The sequence below is a fragment of the Diabrotica undecimpunctata genome, unplaced genomic scaffold (assembly GCF_040954645.1).
Source record: "Diabrotica undecimpunctata isolate CICGRU unplaced genomic scaffold, icDiaUnde3 ctg00000258.1, whole genome shotgun sequence".
Lineage (NCBI taxonomy): Eukaryota > Metazoa > Arthropoda > Insecta > Coleoptera > Chrysomelidae > Diabrotica > Diabrotica undecimpunctata.
The window spans coordinates 1-18024 of NW_027311911.1; the positions used below are offsets into that span (position 1 = coordinate 1).

General features: G+C 31.4%; 1 protein-coding gene across 1 annotated transcript in view; it reads left to right on the forward strand.

Moving 5' to 3' along the window:
• Positions 1-1297: 1297 nt before the first annotated feature.
• Positions 1298-18024, forward strand: part of LOC140431257 (dynein axonemal heavy chain 10-like) — a gene marked incomplete at its 5' end in the record, with an annotated part of 58374 nt that continues 41647 nt past the window's right edge. The window contains 4 exons of the mRNA XM_072519196.1: positions 1298-1542; positions 1596-1787; positions 11489-11769; positions 14943-15226. Of these exons, the coding sequence (XP_072375297.1) occupies positions 1298-1542; positions 1596-1787; positions 11489-11769; positions 14943-15226 (1002 nt within the window). The remainder of the gene's footprint in view (positions 1543-1595; positions 1788-11488; positions 11770-14942; positions 15227-18024) is intronic.

Below are 18024 nucleotides of genomic sequence, written 5' to 3' on the forward strand. Positions count from 1 at the left end.
AGTAAGTTGTGGTGAATTATAAAAATTGTTCATAGTCAAACGGTACTCTTAATTAAGTAATGACTTCGACATAAGTCATGACTACTTGAACTGAAACTGGGAGATCTGCGTAAGCTGCCCACATTCATGCGCACAAGACCGTAGATCGTAGCTTTCTTCGAACATCTTAAAGAAGGAGAACTAAACTGACTACCTAAGCCATGGTTTGGGTTTATGCTCAGCTGTTCCTGAGCGCGTGTGTGTGTGTGTGTGTGTGTGTCTTTCGTATTCTAGTCTCCCCCGGCTACAAATTGACTACCAAGTAATTGAAAGAAGGCTTTGTATTCATTTGTGGAAATTGCATGACAAGATGGGCTGTAGATTGCAGTTATGTTAAAGTGCCGTGACCGTTTAGTTTCTCAAAACACTAGAAACGACAAAGCGGTCATCTCTAGCTGTTGTAATTCTGTTTCGATCTAATTTAGGTCTTCGAGTATGTAGACTAGTCTCTTCGTACCGTCGCCATACTCGTTGCATACTTTAGAGATTTATATCAACGTTTCTCGTAGTTTCGCGGTGACTGTGGCCATCTTCTAACGCCGTAGCAATTCTTGCCTCTACAACAGAACTTATGCTTATTGCAATACACTGACAGTGACAACATTACTCAAACAATTTACAAATTTACAATTGACGTTCAAAATATTTATCTCAAACGCTTATCGAAACTCTAACAACAATAATTTTTTCAAGCAATCCGTTAGTAAACTATGCTACAACCAAAAATAGTTAAAAAAGAATAATAATTTTGAAAATAAATTCAAATTACTGAGTGGCCCTAATTTTATGATCTTTATATATCTTTATATATATATATATATATATATATATATATATATATATATATATATATATATATATATATATATATTATATATATATATATATATATATATATATATATATATATATTTATATGTATATATTGTTTTATAGTATCAGCAACCTTTTCCTTTATGTCTCAATATTTTGTCACGATTTTGTGACTTCTTTAGGAGAAAACTGTAAAAAATTTATTAGAATAATAATTATTGGATATAAGGAGATAAACAAAGTAAATACTTCAATACTTACAATATTTGCTTGATTTTAATTTAGTTAGAGGTTATGGTAACCGTAATACATTAAATTTTTACATAGTGAAGTCTTATGTTGAACAATTTGTAGTGAATTAAGTTGAAGTAAACAACTATTATGATTAGAACGAAGTATTATTATTATAAAAAGTTCTATTTTTATTACATATATTTATTTTTAGGGTACTGTTAGTCTAGAAAGAACAACCAGAGAATGTCCAGCCCCATGGATCTCTCCCCAAAATTGGGAAAACATTGTAAAACTATCTTCAGATTTTCCAGATTCATTCTGGGAACTGCCATCAGAAATTGAAAAATTTATGGAACAATGGCATACATGGTACGATCATGATAGTCCAGAAGATGAAGAATTTCCATGCAAATACAGGGAAAAACTACCACATTTTCACATTTTAATGTTGCTCAGGTAAATAAAAATTGACAAATCATTTTTGGACTCTTATACTCATTTTGTCGTAGGTGTTTTCGGGTGGACCGAGTATATAGAGCTGTGGGAAATTATATTACAAACATAATGGGCGAAGAATTTATCATGCCCCCTGTTATTAGTCTGGATAGTATTTATGACCAAAGTAGTCCTTTAATGCCGGTGTTATTTATTCTTAGCCCTGGCTCTGATCCTACTGTAGAACTTATGAAATTAGGTGACAGGTAAGTTATTTTGCATATGACGACGGAAGAAATGCGAAACAACAATTTATTATTTCTTTTTATTCAGAGCAGCAATATGTAGGTTTTTAGAGTAGTTTTATGTGATTCATTCAAACATGGGAAAAAGACAAATCCTCAAAATTTAAGACACGTTATAAAATTCTTCGTACAGGGAAGAAAGGCGAATGGTCCTGGCGTAAATCCAAGAAAGGTGGAATGTCAGTGCTTGTCGGGACGTCGGGGGATTACACGCCGCATTTTGTTTAATAAAAACGTTTAGTTTTTGATTAGCCTTCATTAAATAAAGTGCGTGTTATTGTGCTCGAAAATGACGGATAGTGAAAGATATAATACGGGTAGCGAAAAAAAAAACACTGGAAAAAGGAAAATTACAGGTTGAATAAATGAAGTCATGAGACGGTTAAGACAACAGAGCCATGAAACAGGTGAAGATTGTCAATGTAAGAGACTTAAGTGTTTTAAAACAATAGATCAACAAAATCGGTAAATATTATAAACAATTTTAACCGTATGGTGCGCGATGAACAAAATATTTACTTGGCAGACCTAATAACATTAATGCCCGTAAAGCAAAGAAGAGCCCGAGATGTACATCAAGATTGCATGATGCAACGTACCTATTTTTTAAGAGTTAGAATAACGACTGACGATAAAACTACTGACGTCCCAGTTTGTTTTAAAGCTTTATTAAGCCTTCATGGAATTGGTCGGAAGAGGCTTGAAAATATTCAAAAAAAGTTTAAAAGTTACTGGTAGTGCACCAATTGAAAAACGCGGAAAAAATCCAAAAAAAAACACACATTACCAAAACAACAGCTAGATGAAGTTATTGAACACATAAAACGTTTTAAATGAAGAGGAAGCCATTGCAGTAAAAATTAAACTAAGAAAATGTACCTACCGGATGACTTAAATATTAAGAAAATGTACACTATGTAAACCAGATAAGGGCGCTCCTGTGTCTTTCGAAACATATAGAAAAATCTTTAATAAGCATTTTAACATAAGTTTCGGCTATCCGCGGAGTGATACGCGTAGTGCTTGCGATTATTTCAGGACTGACCTTAAGGTCCTTCACAATAAACTGAATTAAACAAATGATGCCTCTGGAAAATAAAAGATAGAAGTTGAGATAAAACGAATGACTTTAACAAATAGCATACACAAATCCAAAGTGGAAGCATTTTATGAAAAAAAGAGAAAGGGAAGGAAAACAGCAATGCAGAATGTTAACTGTGAAGCCGTCGCTATGGATTTTGAAAAAAAAATTATCCACTCCAAATATTCCGACCAACGACGTCTACTATAAGAGACAACTTACGCTTCACTCTTTTAACATTCATATTATATTGTCAACATTAAATGCTAACATTTTATTGTTTTCCAGAAACCATTTCAGTTTGTCACCTCTATATATTCTGTGATTCATGTGGCGACCAAAATAAAAACTTCACTGTTTTCCACTATCTTTACTATCTACACTTGAGTGCAAAACAATCGACTCAAAAGCGATATTTGAGATTACACCTTCTGTTTTAATGTAACAAGTATGAAAATAACAAGATGTAATGTGCGAACAGTAAATTTATTATTGAACTTACAAAAACCGCTATTTCATTATTTGGAAGATGCATTATAAAAACAATATGCTATACGAACAGAGTTTCTCAAATCTTCATCATTGGAACTATCCCAAGAAAGACGTAATGAACAGAGAAATCATCAATTACGAAATGAATTTTTTTATTTTTCAATATCTGATATTACCACCCCTATTCCTAATTACACTTTCCAGTCGATTTCGCATGGATCGGATGACTTTTCTAATAAATTCTTGAGGCATTGCTTTCCATTCTTCATTAAGCGCAGCCCTCAATTCTATTATGTTCTTTGGTGCATGATTTCTGTTTCGGACCCTTCGTTTAAGCTCATCCCAAACATACTCTATTGGATTTATGTCCGGGCTCAACTCAGGCCAATTATTGTAGGTATACCGATCTCAGTCAGATAGGTGGTGGTGACTCGTGCGGTATGACATCGTGCATTATCATGCAATAAAATAAAGGTATCACCAATAAATCCCACGTATGGAACCACATTTCCTCCAAAATATCTCTGATGTAACGATCCACCGTTAAACGTCCATCACGTTCTCCACCAGACACGAAAACCAACTCGGTTTTCCCATCCATGGAAATGCCTGCCCAAAATATACAAGGACCGCCTTCATATGATACAATTTCTCGTATACAACATTGAGCAAATCGTTCTCCTGGCCTTCTATAGACTCGACGCCACTTTTCGTTGCCATGTAGGCAGATCCTACTTTCGTCGGAGAATAATACCTGACTTCATTGATAGTCGTCCCAATCCAAATGTTCGCGAGCAAATTCTAGTCGCCTTTACTTCTCGGCTGCAATTAGCTTGAGAATCGTAGCTACCCTTTTTGGTGTCAGGTTGGCTGCTTAAAGTCTCCTTCTAACTGTCCAAATGCTAGTAACCACACCTCGGACCTCTCTAAGCTCTTCTTTGAGATTAGCACCAGTCAAATGTCGATTTCTCAGAGATTTAGATATAGGAAATCGATCATATCTGTCCGTTGTTGTTCGTTTACGGCCTCCTCCTTGTCGGTGGACATAATCACCAGTATCTTGGTACCGACGATATACTCGGGACACCGCAGCTTGGCTTAAATTTGGTCGATTTGCCACGGCCCTCTGACTCAGGTCTTCTCTCAATAATGCTACTGCTTGAGCTGCTTTGACAGATGTGGTATCCATTCGTTATGCATTTGCGAACTTAATTGACTAATGTTTTAGTGCATCGCTACGGAAATTGATGCCTACGATGTTAAGCGAACGCGTTAAGTCGGTGCGTGTCTATTTCAATGAGTCAAATTCTGACCCCCTCTCTACGTGCTGCATTATTTATTTGTAATACGTCACCCGATTTACCAAAAACCAAAACTTTTATTAAACTAAATAATGAGGATAATAATTGAACTAGTGTAGTTAATACTGCAAAAATGTTGGACTCAATCAAAGTAACTGTCCCAATACGAGGTCATTCTTACATTAAGTGCGATCGAGATATGGGTATGATAAACCAAAAAATTATGGCTGAACTTTCTGAGGATTGGTACACGGAAATTAGATCATGTCGAGTAAAATCAAATCCGTTCGATGTCGTAGAGGTCGATCAGTCACTTATAAGAAAGTGGTTACTATTCTTGGACCAAATTTACGTAACTAAACCAACATATAAATCAAGACCAATCAGAGAACTCGAAATATTGAAAGATCATCCACACCATCTAAAATACTCTGATGTAACAACAAAAATAGATGTTGTTTGTTATATGAAAATATAAAAAATTAATGAAAATGTAATTTTCTTGGTGGTTTGGGATAAATTTTATTATATAATGAGACCTGATATTTTATTTCCATCAAAACTTATAATAGTGCAAAAATACTAAGAATCTGTAAAAAATTCATTCAATATAAACCGTCGCAGATGCAACCAGCAGGACAAATGCAACCATACACTGTAGAAACGCTTTTCAATTGATTTAATGGGACCATTCTCAAAATCTTCTAGCATTTGCATTCTCCTTGGTATAAATTTAAATCCCCTCGTATATGTATTGAAATACCGAAGAGTAATTTCAGTGTATTTCAGTATTCTATCTTAAAAGTTAAAACACCCGAAATATATATATCGATCCCTTTTGTGTCGCCAAGTTGATGTAAACACGTTTTAAAAGTTTGTTTACATTAATTTCACAGATGCGTATTTTCTCGGCATTCTTTTGTTCGAAAACCACTTTTAGGATATTCTGTGTTTTAAATACATATTCCGGTTATATATTTTGTTTATACTAAGTTGGGAAGCGAATGATTTTTAAGAATTACGGCATTCTCACTTGGGTCACTGTAAGAGGCAATCGGCTTAAGTGTGGATCTAAATTTTACATAGAATATGAAATGTTTCTCGTTGTTCGTCTCTTTTCATGAAAAATATATTGTATACATAATGTATTGTGGCAGTTATTGGTTCAGTTAAAGTTTTAAGTGAGGATTGGAAGAATCGTCGTTTCCATCCTCGTTTTATTTCTCCCTGGTTGTCATCCCCGACTTTTTGGAAGTTTAAGAAAATGAATTTGTTCGTATGTTCGTTACGCAGAGAGTTTAAGTCCAGTTTCTACCACCAGAAATTCCAGTGAAGTCCAGTTCTACCCCCAGAAAGTCCAGTTACAGAAAATTTAAAGTAGTTTAGTGAAACTCAGGTAACTTTTTTTTTGTTTGAACTTTTGAAGTAAAAATAGACAATTTTTCAATAATAAATGCTTTCATAATGTAAAAAAATTGTAATAATTATAATTATATGTCTTAGGGCGTGGCTTAGTTGTCATTTTAATTGTTCTGTTTTAAAATTTAATGTTAGTATATGACAGCTAGCTTTATTATTTTTGACATCGGATAAATACCTAATCATATTTGAGATTTTTTGTTTTGTTTCTTTTAAAGAAGGTTAACCTCCATGCAGTAATATTATTAAGTTTTTGTGGTCTCCAACTCCTAGAGTTTATAAACGGCTAGGACATATGTAAGTTTTTTCTTCTTAATTAATTTGGTACAAATCTCTGTAACTATTATTATAGTATGCTTTGTGCCATCTATATTTTGTAACTGTTTGTGGTGAGACACAATAAATGTTTATTTTTTTGTAAACCATTTTGTTTGTTTATTTTGACTACCTCTCTAACCCCTTTTTTCTAGTTTCATTTGAAAAGATATATTTTTTATGTTTAATAATTATTTCAATAGTTACAACTAGCTGCTGTAATGGTTATAATTTGGCACCTCGAAGCGGCGTCCTCTTTAAATTGCTAGAGGTATTTCCCGTTTCCTTTTGTTTTGTTTCTATCAAAAGATTCACGTTAGTACCCCTTTGTTTCATTTTATGTAGTTGTCCCAATCCGACCCCTTGCCATTTACTTATCAACGACCCCAGCTCTCCAAACAAACCCTGAGTGCCGTCCGCACAGGTATCGATTATTTTGCTTGCCCTATCTCCGCCCCAATAATTTCTGTCCCCAATTTTCTATCTCTTATCATTACCCCATGTGGTAGTCATCCAAGACCGACTTACGAAATAAATTATCACCCTGCCGATAATAAACGTACACACAGGACCCAAAGCCACAGCCATGGCGACTCCTGGAGAGGCACTGCCTGGACGTGATTCTTACTCGTACCAAAAAAATTGGTCACAACAAAAGAACTGGTCGCGAAGAAGATAAAAATTCCCCTTTAGTAAAAATTTAATTTTAGAAGATTAACCCATTGACGCCCAGCGTTGCGTTTTTGCAACAGTTGACATAGCCCACTGTGGCGTCATCTCATGGAAAATGAAACTTATTCGAGCACTGTGGCGTCATCTCTTGGAAAATGGAACTTATTCGGGCAGTCAACGTTTAGATTCATTTCACAACAATTTCCTATGTATATTTTAATGGGAATTGGTTGCAAAAATTAGGTTTCTATTAACAGATGGCATATTGAAAGTTAATTTTGACTTCTGTAAACACGTGTTTTTGGTTAATAGTAATTCGTTTGTGTATAAATTAACTAGATAAAAATTTGGTTTTTGGTAGCAAAGTATTGTTAAATCATCGAAAAAGATATATCTAAAGATATATCTGCCCAATGTTGCATTTTTGCAACACTGGGCACAAGGCATATTATTAGTAAATAAAATTATTTTTGTACTAGAAGGTGAAAATAAGATTTAAAATCAACTTGGCTTGACCAGTTTCGGTCGTACTAGTAATAATAGTCGTCCTAAATACTTTTTTTACGAATCAAAGTCACGTAAAACTATGCCCGTGCTGGAAAAATCGAAACTTATGTAGTCGGCTTCCAGTGCAGGTATTTTCCTAGCACCTCCTGACCCCACTGAATCGACTGATGAAGATAGTGGAGATAAAGACTGTGGAGGATCATTCAATAAACTAAATGTTGGATGCGGAATCAGATGCTGTAATTCATCAAGAAGAAGAAAGAAGGATCGACAAAGAACATATAAATCTATAAGAAAAAGAGACAGATCTTTAAAGTGTGACACAAGGCCAGGAAGAAGAAGATATGAAAGAGATTGAGGTGAAAACAGAAATAGAGACACAAGAACACAATGTAGAAATTCAAGATATTCAAGTGGCATCTACTGAGATTCGTACAAAAAGTGTAACTCTTCTACCGCGGAAATGGATTCAGGGAGATTTACCGGATGAAAATTCCCTTTATTTGGATATTGAACATAAAAAACTCAATGGAACACATAAACTTCATTTTATTCACGACCGTTACAGATCTTTAATTTTTTTAATGAAGAGCTTTTGACAAGTACTGTAAAGGAAACAGTTTGTTATGCTTTTTAAAAAGATACCACTTTAGAATTTGGAATAGACGAGTTAAAAGCCTTTATAGGGATTTTACTAGTTAGTGGGTATGGCACGAATCCAAGAAGACGCATGTACTGGGAAGAATCTGATGACGTTAAAAATATATACTGATTTCAAGTAACATGCGTCGTAACCGATTTGAAACCATTATAAGATTCCTCCATTTTAACGATAATCTAAACATAGATCGTTCAGACAAAAGGTACAAAATTTCTCCGTACCTTGTAAGTCTCCGCAAATCATTTACTGAATACACTGTATGGGAAACCTACTTTAGCACAGATGAGGCCACGATACCATACTATGATCGTCATTGTATAAAACAAGATATAAAAGGCAAGCATATAAAATTTGGTGTATAAATTGTGGTGATGAAATCAGAAATCTGGTTGCCTCATATATTCTAAAGGAGCCAAGGGAAAATCCAATGAATACAAAAAAGAATTTGGCTTTAGGGGTGAAATAATATTGCAGTGTGCTCAACTTATTCCTAAAATTCAATGCGATAGGGTTATGCCTCATTAACCATAACGATCAAATAGAACAGAAGTGTCCATTCAGTAAAACGTTTAAAAAATCTATACGTGATATTTACAAAAATTGGTACGACGATAAAAATAAGGTGCTTTTATGTAGGTGGAATGACAACAGCATAGTAACTTTGGCATCGAATTACCATAAAACGATGCCAGTTTATCAACCACATCTTATTCGGGTTTATAACGAAAATATGGGAGGAACTGATCGGATGGATCAAAATATTGCCTATTGCAGAACAAATATAAGATCCAAGAAATAGTAATGGCCTTTATTTATCTGGGGTCTTGATGTCTCCATACAAAATGCTTGGTTAATTTACCATAAAATAAAACACAATATCCCTGAACAACCCGAAATAGATCTGCTGCAGTTTCGTCGAAATATAGCCAAAGCCTTGTTGACGATGTTCGGAATTCCTCCAAGAAGACCTTGGAGTCTTAGAAGATCTTGATCTTTCACAAACAACAATATAAAGGATGTTCGATTCGACAACATCGGCCATTCTATATCTACAAAAAAAAAACGAACCCGATGCGTCCTTTGTCACTCAAAACCAATAAAAAATGTATTAAATGTAAGGGTGCCTTAAATGAATTTTTTTTTATTAAATTTCATAGAAATACGCAATAATCTTTTTAAATTATTTTAATGTCAGTTTAGTTAAAACTCTTTTATATGATTTAATAAAACATTCCAAACAACGCATCTAATTTTTTATATTTCATCCTAACTGCTCAGTGTTGCGTATTCACAACAGCAAATTATCAAACAATTTAAGTTTTTCATTTTTTAAAGATATATATTTGTTAATTTTGTGACATTTAGAGCATAAATTTTTCAGAAATTAAAAAAAAAATAAGCATAAATAGTTATGGGCATGAATGGGTTAAGTTGCCACGTAAGGTGGATGGTCCATTTTTTTAAAGAAAAGGGGTGTAACAATAACGCCGTCACCGTTTGCAAATAGCTAGTAATCTGATAGTGAATACCTCATCCTGATGATAGTGAACTTAAAGATGGGGATATAAAGACCATGTTCCTTCCTCCGAATGTCACAGCTCTCTGACAACCTATGCACCAGGGTGTTTTGGAGATGCTGAAACAAAACTATCGGAGAATCCTTCTGTTAATCATGATACAAGAAATGAATGATGTTCGAGACTTAATCCCTACATACAAAGCAATCAATTGAAAAATGTTTCCTACTGGATCTTAAGTGCATGAAATAAGATTGGGGCACAAAAGTTAGCCCACCCCAAACATTTTTAAAAATTTATTTGATAACATTGTTTATTTTTATCTTTTTATGATGTGGAACTAAACAATAAATAAAACCATTAATAAGGTAAAAGAAATAATAAGTTAGACTTACTCACAATCAATTTAATTTAACTAATCGGACGACCGGTTTCGCTTTCTATAATATGCAAAGCATCTTCAGGTCACGATACAAAGTTAAAATGCTGAAAATAATAATCCCATATTAGGGTGTTGTCCAATAATGATAAAACATAGGTAGATGATATAATTATACAAATTACAGTAATTATGGCAATATTACATGTCTGTGGCTTTATAAATGAATAAAATGTTTAAGCAGACAAGGTAAGACCCACAAATTGATAACATTAAGTCTATTAAACTGCAATGAATTAATAAATAAACAAATAAATAAACATTACTTACATGCCGGTACTCTATTAACTGATGGTTGAAAGAACATGGTTCAAACTATCTGGGACTGTTGATTGGAGAACTCAGGTCAACTATTGTAATTGTTTAACAGTAAACGGGGAAGTTCTTGAGGAGACAGATTTTATCCAATGAAGTAGAGATAGGTGAAATGTATTGTTTGTTTGATGAAAGTAATGTTCTATACCATTAAATTTAATGGTAATTTAATTTAATTATACTCGCTAATTAATTTAATTACCATAGCTCACCAGTTCAAAAACTATAATTGGACGAGAAATATCAGCGGCAAAAAAACAGATGTCGATGATCTGAATACGACCATTCTGAATTTTCTTTCAGGAAAGTTGTATTCGTTTAAATTAGTTGACACATTTATAAACCAGGATGAACTAGTCAACTATCCTACATAGCTTTTGAATTCATTGGAATTTCCTGGACTCCCACCTAACAATTTACAATTAACAGTAGGATCAGTTATCTTTATGCTGCGCAGCATTAATGAACTTCGATTGTGCAATGGAACGAGACTGTCTGTGAAAAGGCTAATGAGTAATGTCATTCAGTCAACGATTATCAAGAATAAATATAAAGAGAGTATGTCTTGATCCCGCGTATACCAATGATTCCAATGAACGTACCATAACGCAATCAAAGGCTCTAGTTAAAAAATTAAGTATATGTAGGAGGTTTGTTATATTCTAATGCTTCTATATTCATTTTTATGGCTATAAATGCAAGCTTAACACCAGGACAGCCGGTCTTAAGTCCGTATAAAAGAGAAGAGGTTTAATGGTGAGGCGATCTGCTTCAGTAATTAAAATAAAAATCATAAAACCAATCTCTAAGATTCGTTTAACCATTTGATCAAAATAAATATTAAATATATATTTGGTTTTAATTTTTCTTACTGGTAATAAATTACTCTGTAATTCATCTTAAAATTTTATATAGGGTTTTAAAGGGAAAGTACATTTTTTAGATGCGGCTTTGGAGGTGGAAAGTTCAGGTATCTTTCGCTAGGTCAGGGTCAAGAAGAAACAGCGCTTTCACTTCTCGACATTGCAATATCTAGAGGTCAATGGCTCATGTTTCAAAATTGTCATTTACTGCTTTCTTTTATAAAAAGGCTAGAAAAACAGCTCGAAAAAATTAGTAAACCCCATCCTGACTTTAGACTATGGCTAACAACAGATCCAGTGGATACGTTTCCCATCGGAGTTTTACAGAGGTCACTGAAGGTTGTCACCGAACCACCCAATGGTTTGTATACTGAAATTACCAAAATTATATGTGAATATCATTTTGCAATATATTAAGTAAAAAAGTGAAACGAATTATTAGCAAAGTTACGATCCTGTATTCAATCAAATCCGCACATTTGATGATACAGATCGGTCGATAGCGACGCATTAAAAGATTATATTTATAAATATGCATTTAATATAAACAATATATTTTCATACATTCTTAAATTTTTAAAATAAAATTATTTCTAAAAACTGTTTCTCGCAAAATAAAATCCTAATTGACAGAGTAAGATACGTACAGATTGGAGAACGACATTTTCACATTGAGTCCTACAGACGATATTAAATTGTTAGTGCAAAAAGTTCCATTTTTCTTCCTTTTGCTTAGTAAGAAGATTGCTTTAATTTTTCATTTATATTCTAGATTATATATTGGTATTAACTATTATATATATACTATATAAATGAAGTTAACAGTTAACTTCAAGCATCAGCGAGAAGCGCTACTACCTGACTGACTTTCTTATCAGAACCAAAATTATCCAACGCGGAGTGAAACCCGGAAAACTACAAAAAGCACATATAACTCCTGCGGAAATTTCAAATGTAATATATATGTATATATATATACATATATATATATATATATATATATATATATATATATACATATATATATATATATATATATATATATATATATATATATATATATATATATATATATATGGGGTATATAAAAAATGTTTTAAATAAAACTAATGTATATTAAAGACGTCTACCATTGATAATTAATTTTCATTGTACAGTGTCAGTCAGACCCTACTATCATCGTCCGTTGAGATCAGATTGTTAAGGATTTTCAAAACTATGAAAATAGAGAGTGTTTCATTAAAAAAAAAAAAAATACTGTGGACTATGTTAAACTTGCGTAAATCATCATGTGCATTTAAATTTATATTTAAAAGCGCAAATTTCAGTTTAAACATTTACGGTTCACAGCTTTTTTTTAGTTTTTTAAACATTTCCCTGAATTATTTATAGATAATAGACCCTATATTATATAGTTCGTTAAGATCAGGTTGTTAAGAAACTTCTAAAAATATAAAAATATACAGGGTTTGACATTAAAAAGAAACATTATGGACTATGTTAGTCTTGCGTGTATCACCCAGTAAATTTAAATTTTATGTTTATGTCTCAGCGTTTTTCCACTAGTTTTAACCATTGTAACAGACGATTTCTTGGTATTATACAATGTATATATATATATATATATATATATATATATATATATATATATATATAATGCTTTTCAGATAAAACTATCCACCTTAAATAAATTTTGAACTTTTTAGGAAAAGCGCAAAAACACGTCAAATAATATTTGAAGGGGGAGACATTATGGCATATTTAAGCTTGCTGGGAAAAGCACCTTCACACCCCCGTATGATCCCTTTATTTTTTTAAATTGTTACCTTTTTATTATATATTTGGATTCTCCTTTATATACTTATTTTAAAAATGTATAATACAATTATCTTAAAGTTATTAGTTTATGAGATAGACAATTTTTCTGTTAAGAAGATAGTCACTTTCTCACCTTAATTGATTGTAACAAAATAGGTTGTAGCTTAATTTAAACTTTTTAAATATTTAACCGTACTACTTGTAGGACCTTCAAGAACCAAGAAAAAAAAACTTCACTTTTTATTAAAGTTTTAACAAAGGTTTTCGATATTTGGATATTCATTGTAATCTGTTAATAGTCAATGACAATTTATCGTGTGCCATTTGATCACTAAAATGGTTTACAGTTTGCAAGAAAGAATCGAAACTGTAGGTTTGTACTTCAAAAACAATAATTGTGCAAAAGCTGCTGCTACAATTTTTAATGAAACACAGTACAATAGACATGCAACTCATAAGTATGTGATTGAAATGATGCAGGAATTAATAGCAACAGGGTCAGTTTACAATAAAAAACATAACCGAGAGTGACTTGTAAATAACGAAACATGCCAAGTAGCCGTTTAAGAGCAAGTTAACTTAAAAGCTGAGCAATCAAAGTCACTGTCAACAATAAGCAAATCAATCCGTGTTTTAACTTCTATAGCCATCGGAATCCTCCATAAATTTAAGTTTCATTTATAGAATATTTAATTGGTACAAGAGTTATATAAAGAAGATTTAGAATGTCGTCTCAAATTTTGCGAATTAAGTACACAATGCAGTATTAAACATCCACAATTGTTAAGAAATATTTTCTTTTCGAATGAATGCTAATTTTCATTAAATACCTTGCTGAACAGATATAATTGCCGATACTGGGCTGAGATTGATTCATATATTGTGCGTGAATTTCACACACATTATCCTCAAAGAATAAACGTATGATGTGGTATCCTATGATAACCATTTTAAAGATTTGGTTGTATTTCAATATGAAAAGCTCCTCCACTTTTTGCTCTACCTTTGCAAAAATTTTTAAACAAAACTTTTCCCGCTTGTTGGGTAAGTAAAAGATTATAGATGATGGATTTGCCACCTAAGTCACCTGATTTATCACCCCTAGACTTCTTTTTATGGTATTGAAAAACAAAAATTTATGCTTCTCAACCAGAATCTCTGGATGATTTATGACAGAAAATAGAGGATGAATATTGACAATTAAATGCAGATGTGTTTAGCAATGTCAGAGAAGAATTTCAAAATAGATTGTATTATTTTATGGAAGTGAATGGCAGTCATTTTGAACAATTATTGTAAAAATTGTTGGTAGTAAAATGTTCATTTTAAATGTTTGTAGTAAAATTGTAAAAAAAAAAAAATTTTCAATGCAGTTTTCTTACTTTTGTATTTATTTTTCTTATAAGATAATCACTTTTAGTATCATGTATTACACATTTTTAAAATCAGTACAAAGGAAATAATCCAAATATCAAATAAAAAAAGGTGGATGTAAGTAAAAAAATAAAGGGATGGTACGGGGGATGATAGGGTGGCTTTCCCAGCAAGCTTAAATATGACATAATATAATTCCCCTTTAAATATTAATTGACGTGTCTTTGCGCTTTTTCGAAAAATTAAAAGTTTAAAACTTATTTAATATGGATAGTTTTATCTCAAAGCACTGTAAATATCTATGTTAAATATACTATATTATTTAGTTTTATATTTTATTAGGTCTTAAACTAAATCTACGTAATACTTTTATTAAAATACGATCCAAGATACTGGACCAATGCTCACACCCAGCGTATAAATCATTGGTATATGTCCTGGCGTTTTTCCATGCAGTAGTTCAAGAACGAAGAAAGTATGATAAAATTGGTTGGAATATCTGTTACGATTTCAATGAATCTGATTTTAATGTATGCGTTACAATTTTAAACACATACTTAACCAAAGCAGTCAAAGCCAAGGATACGAAGATACCTTGGAATAGCTTAAAATATTTAATTGGAGAGGTAATATCAAATATTTTTTAATTTAATAGTGAGAATAGAAAGTAAATATTTTTTATTTTTAAACATATTAACAGATACGAATATACCTAAATATTTTGAGTAAATTTATATACATTGTTTTGTACCTTGTATAAAAAAATCATACATTTCATATCCCCTATAATATCTGAAGGTATTATTTTGATATAATGTAAATATATATATATATATATATATATATATATATATATATATATATATATATGTATATATATATATATATATATATATATATATATATATATATATATATATATATATATATATTACAGTGTCTTGATTATTTTATTCAGTGTTCATGTCAAGCTCCCGATTAAGACCACTATTACGTAGGTGCCAAGGAGCATCTAGACTATTTTTTATATCTGAATTCCCAAATCGTCGAATAAAAGTCTATATACTCCTATAAGTTAAAAAGAATAAGTTGAAAAATTTATTATTAGACTAATAGTTTATTACAATGGATAATTTAGGTTTACTCTTTTGTACTCTTAATAGTTTACTATTTTGATCCAATATCTAGTTCTCCTTTTTTTTTGACGTGGACTTTCAACTGATGCCCAGTAATTTCTAGTGATACTTTGCTTATGTTATGTACGGGACTAGGGTATCATTACTTCTAAGAGATTTAATTTGTGTTCTTTTATTTGTAAAGTTACTAGTTGCATATGGTTTCATTTTATTTGATTCGCTATTTTAGGGTTCATAATATTATTTTGTTCTAACTCTGTAATGTCTCATGTATATAGTCTTTCTAGGACACGATCTAGCATAATCGCTGCTAGTACCCCAGCTCTAATAACTCTGAAATCTGTGTAAACTTCTTGTTTTACTCTAAAATATCCATACGAAATATTTTATTTTATGATTACTGAGTACTGTTTAAGTTAAAGTGTTCTTAAACTTAGTATCAAACTTTAAGAACTTCTTGTAAACTCGTCGTGACAGGGTGTGTCACGACGAGTTTACACTATCTATATATCGGAAACTACTTACAGGATATTTATGAAAATTAATTTATGAGTATTTCAAGTTATGACAAACTTAAAGAAAATATTTTGACAGACATGCCACTTCCGGTTATACCGGAAGTGAACAGCAACTTTGTAATTTTAAATAAAACACCCTATATATTATTAGATTTTGCATAAAATACTATACAACATTTGTATAAAGTATCATAGGTCACAACTTGATTCACAATTTTTTGAGTTAATTATCTTTTTTTTTTAAACTTCACAGATAGAGACAAACTTTTTAAAGTTAATGTCCATTATGAACATAATGTCTTGACAAATTTTTCACACAAAGAATACCTAGGTAACGTTCTTTTAGGAATTTATATCAAAATCGAATCGCTAAGTAAAGGGTGTTCACAAATGATACGCCATTTCGTTAAACGTCAAACAGTAGTAAGTCAAAATTTTAAATGAAATACTCTGCATATTATAATTTTAATAAAAATATTCAGTTGTATTTTAAATAGTATTTGAGTTTTATTTTCTATACATAGAAATAATACTTATTGAGATAATTGTGGTTTAATGTTAAAGATAAACTATTCATTGTTTTATTCTAGCAGGCCGTGTGCTAGTGATAGAAAGGGGTCTTTAAGAATTAAACAATGAATAATGCATACATTTACTTTTAATACATGAAGAATTTTACAGTTATTAGACTTATTACTAGAACAGTGCTTTAATTGCTACAATATATTTACGTTACTCACTCTTTGTGTGCAAAGGTTTTTAAAACATTATGATTGTAAATGGATAGGATATTACCTTTGAAAAGTTTTTCTGTATCTGTCACAAATTTTGAAAAAAGATGAATACCTCAAAAAATATGAATTTTTGACCCATAATACCATATAAATTTTATCTAGAACCTGATGCAGAATCTAAAAATGCAATAATATACAGGATATTCCCTTTAAAATAACAAAGCTGCTGTTCACTTAAACACATAAACCAATTTTCATTAATATCGTGTAAGTAGTTTCCGATATATGTATAGATAGTGTAAGCTCGTCGTGATACACCCTGGATATTATATATATATATATATATATATATATATATATATATATATATATATATATATATATATATATATATATATATATATATATATATATATATAGAGAGAGAGAGAGAGAGAGAGAGAGAAAAGGAGTACGACCGTCAATCCAAAATAAACTAAGGTACACTCGAAGAGTGGTGGGTTTTTCGGTCAAAGTGGAGAAATAAAAGACAAATAAGGTGGCTACTTCATCTATTTGTTGAAGACGTTTCGCTTTCTGCTCAGAAAGCATCATCAGTTCATCTAAAAAGAACAATATGAAACCAAACATCCATAGAGAAGTTAAAAAATGTGTGTTACCTTACAAAGACATGTAGCAGTCAATGATGTTAAAAATATGAAAAAGCTTACGAAACTGGACATTTAGAGTTGAAGTTGTATAAATTTGTATAAAATTAATTGAAACTAGGTATAGTTTACAAATTAACAGAATTAGCACAGCAAAAGAACATGTGATAATCATACATGTATATAAAAAAAGTTATTATAAAAACTTAAGTAAAAAACATTAGGGTTTTTTTGATGTGTAAAGAACTAGAAAGATCATGAGAATGCACTTTATACCAATAATTTATTTATAATCAGTTAAATTTTAATTTTGACTTTAGGTAACATTATTGAATTATTTAAAATTAATATAGTAATAAAGATAAAAAAAATGAAGTTACCAGTCTTAA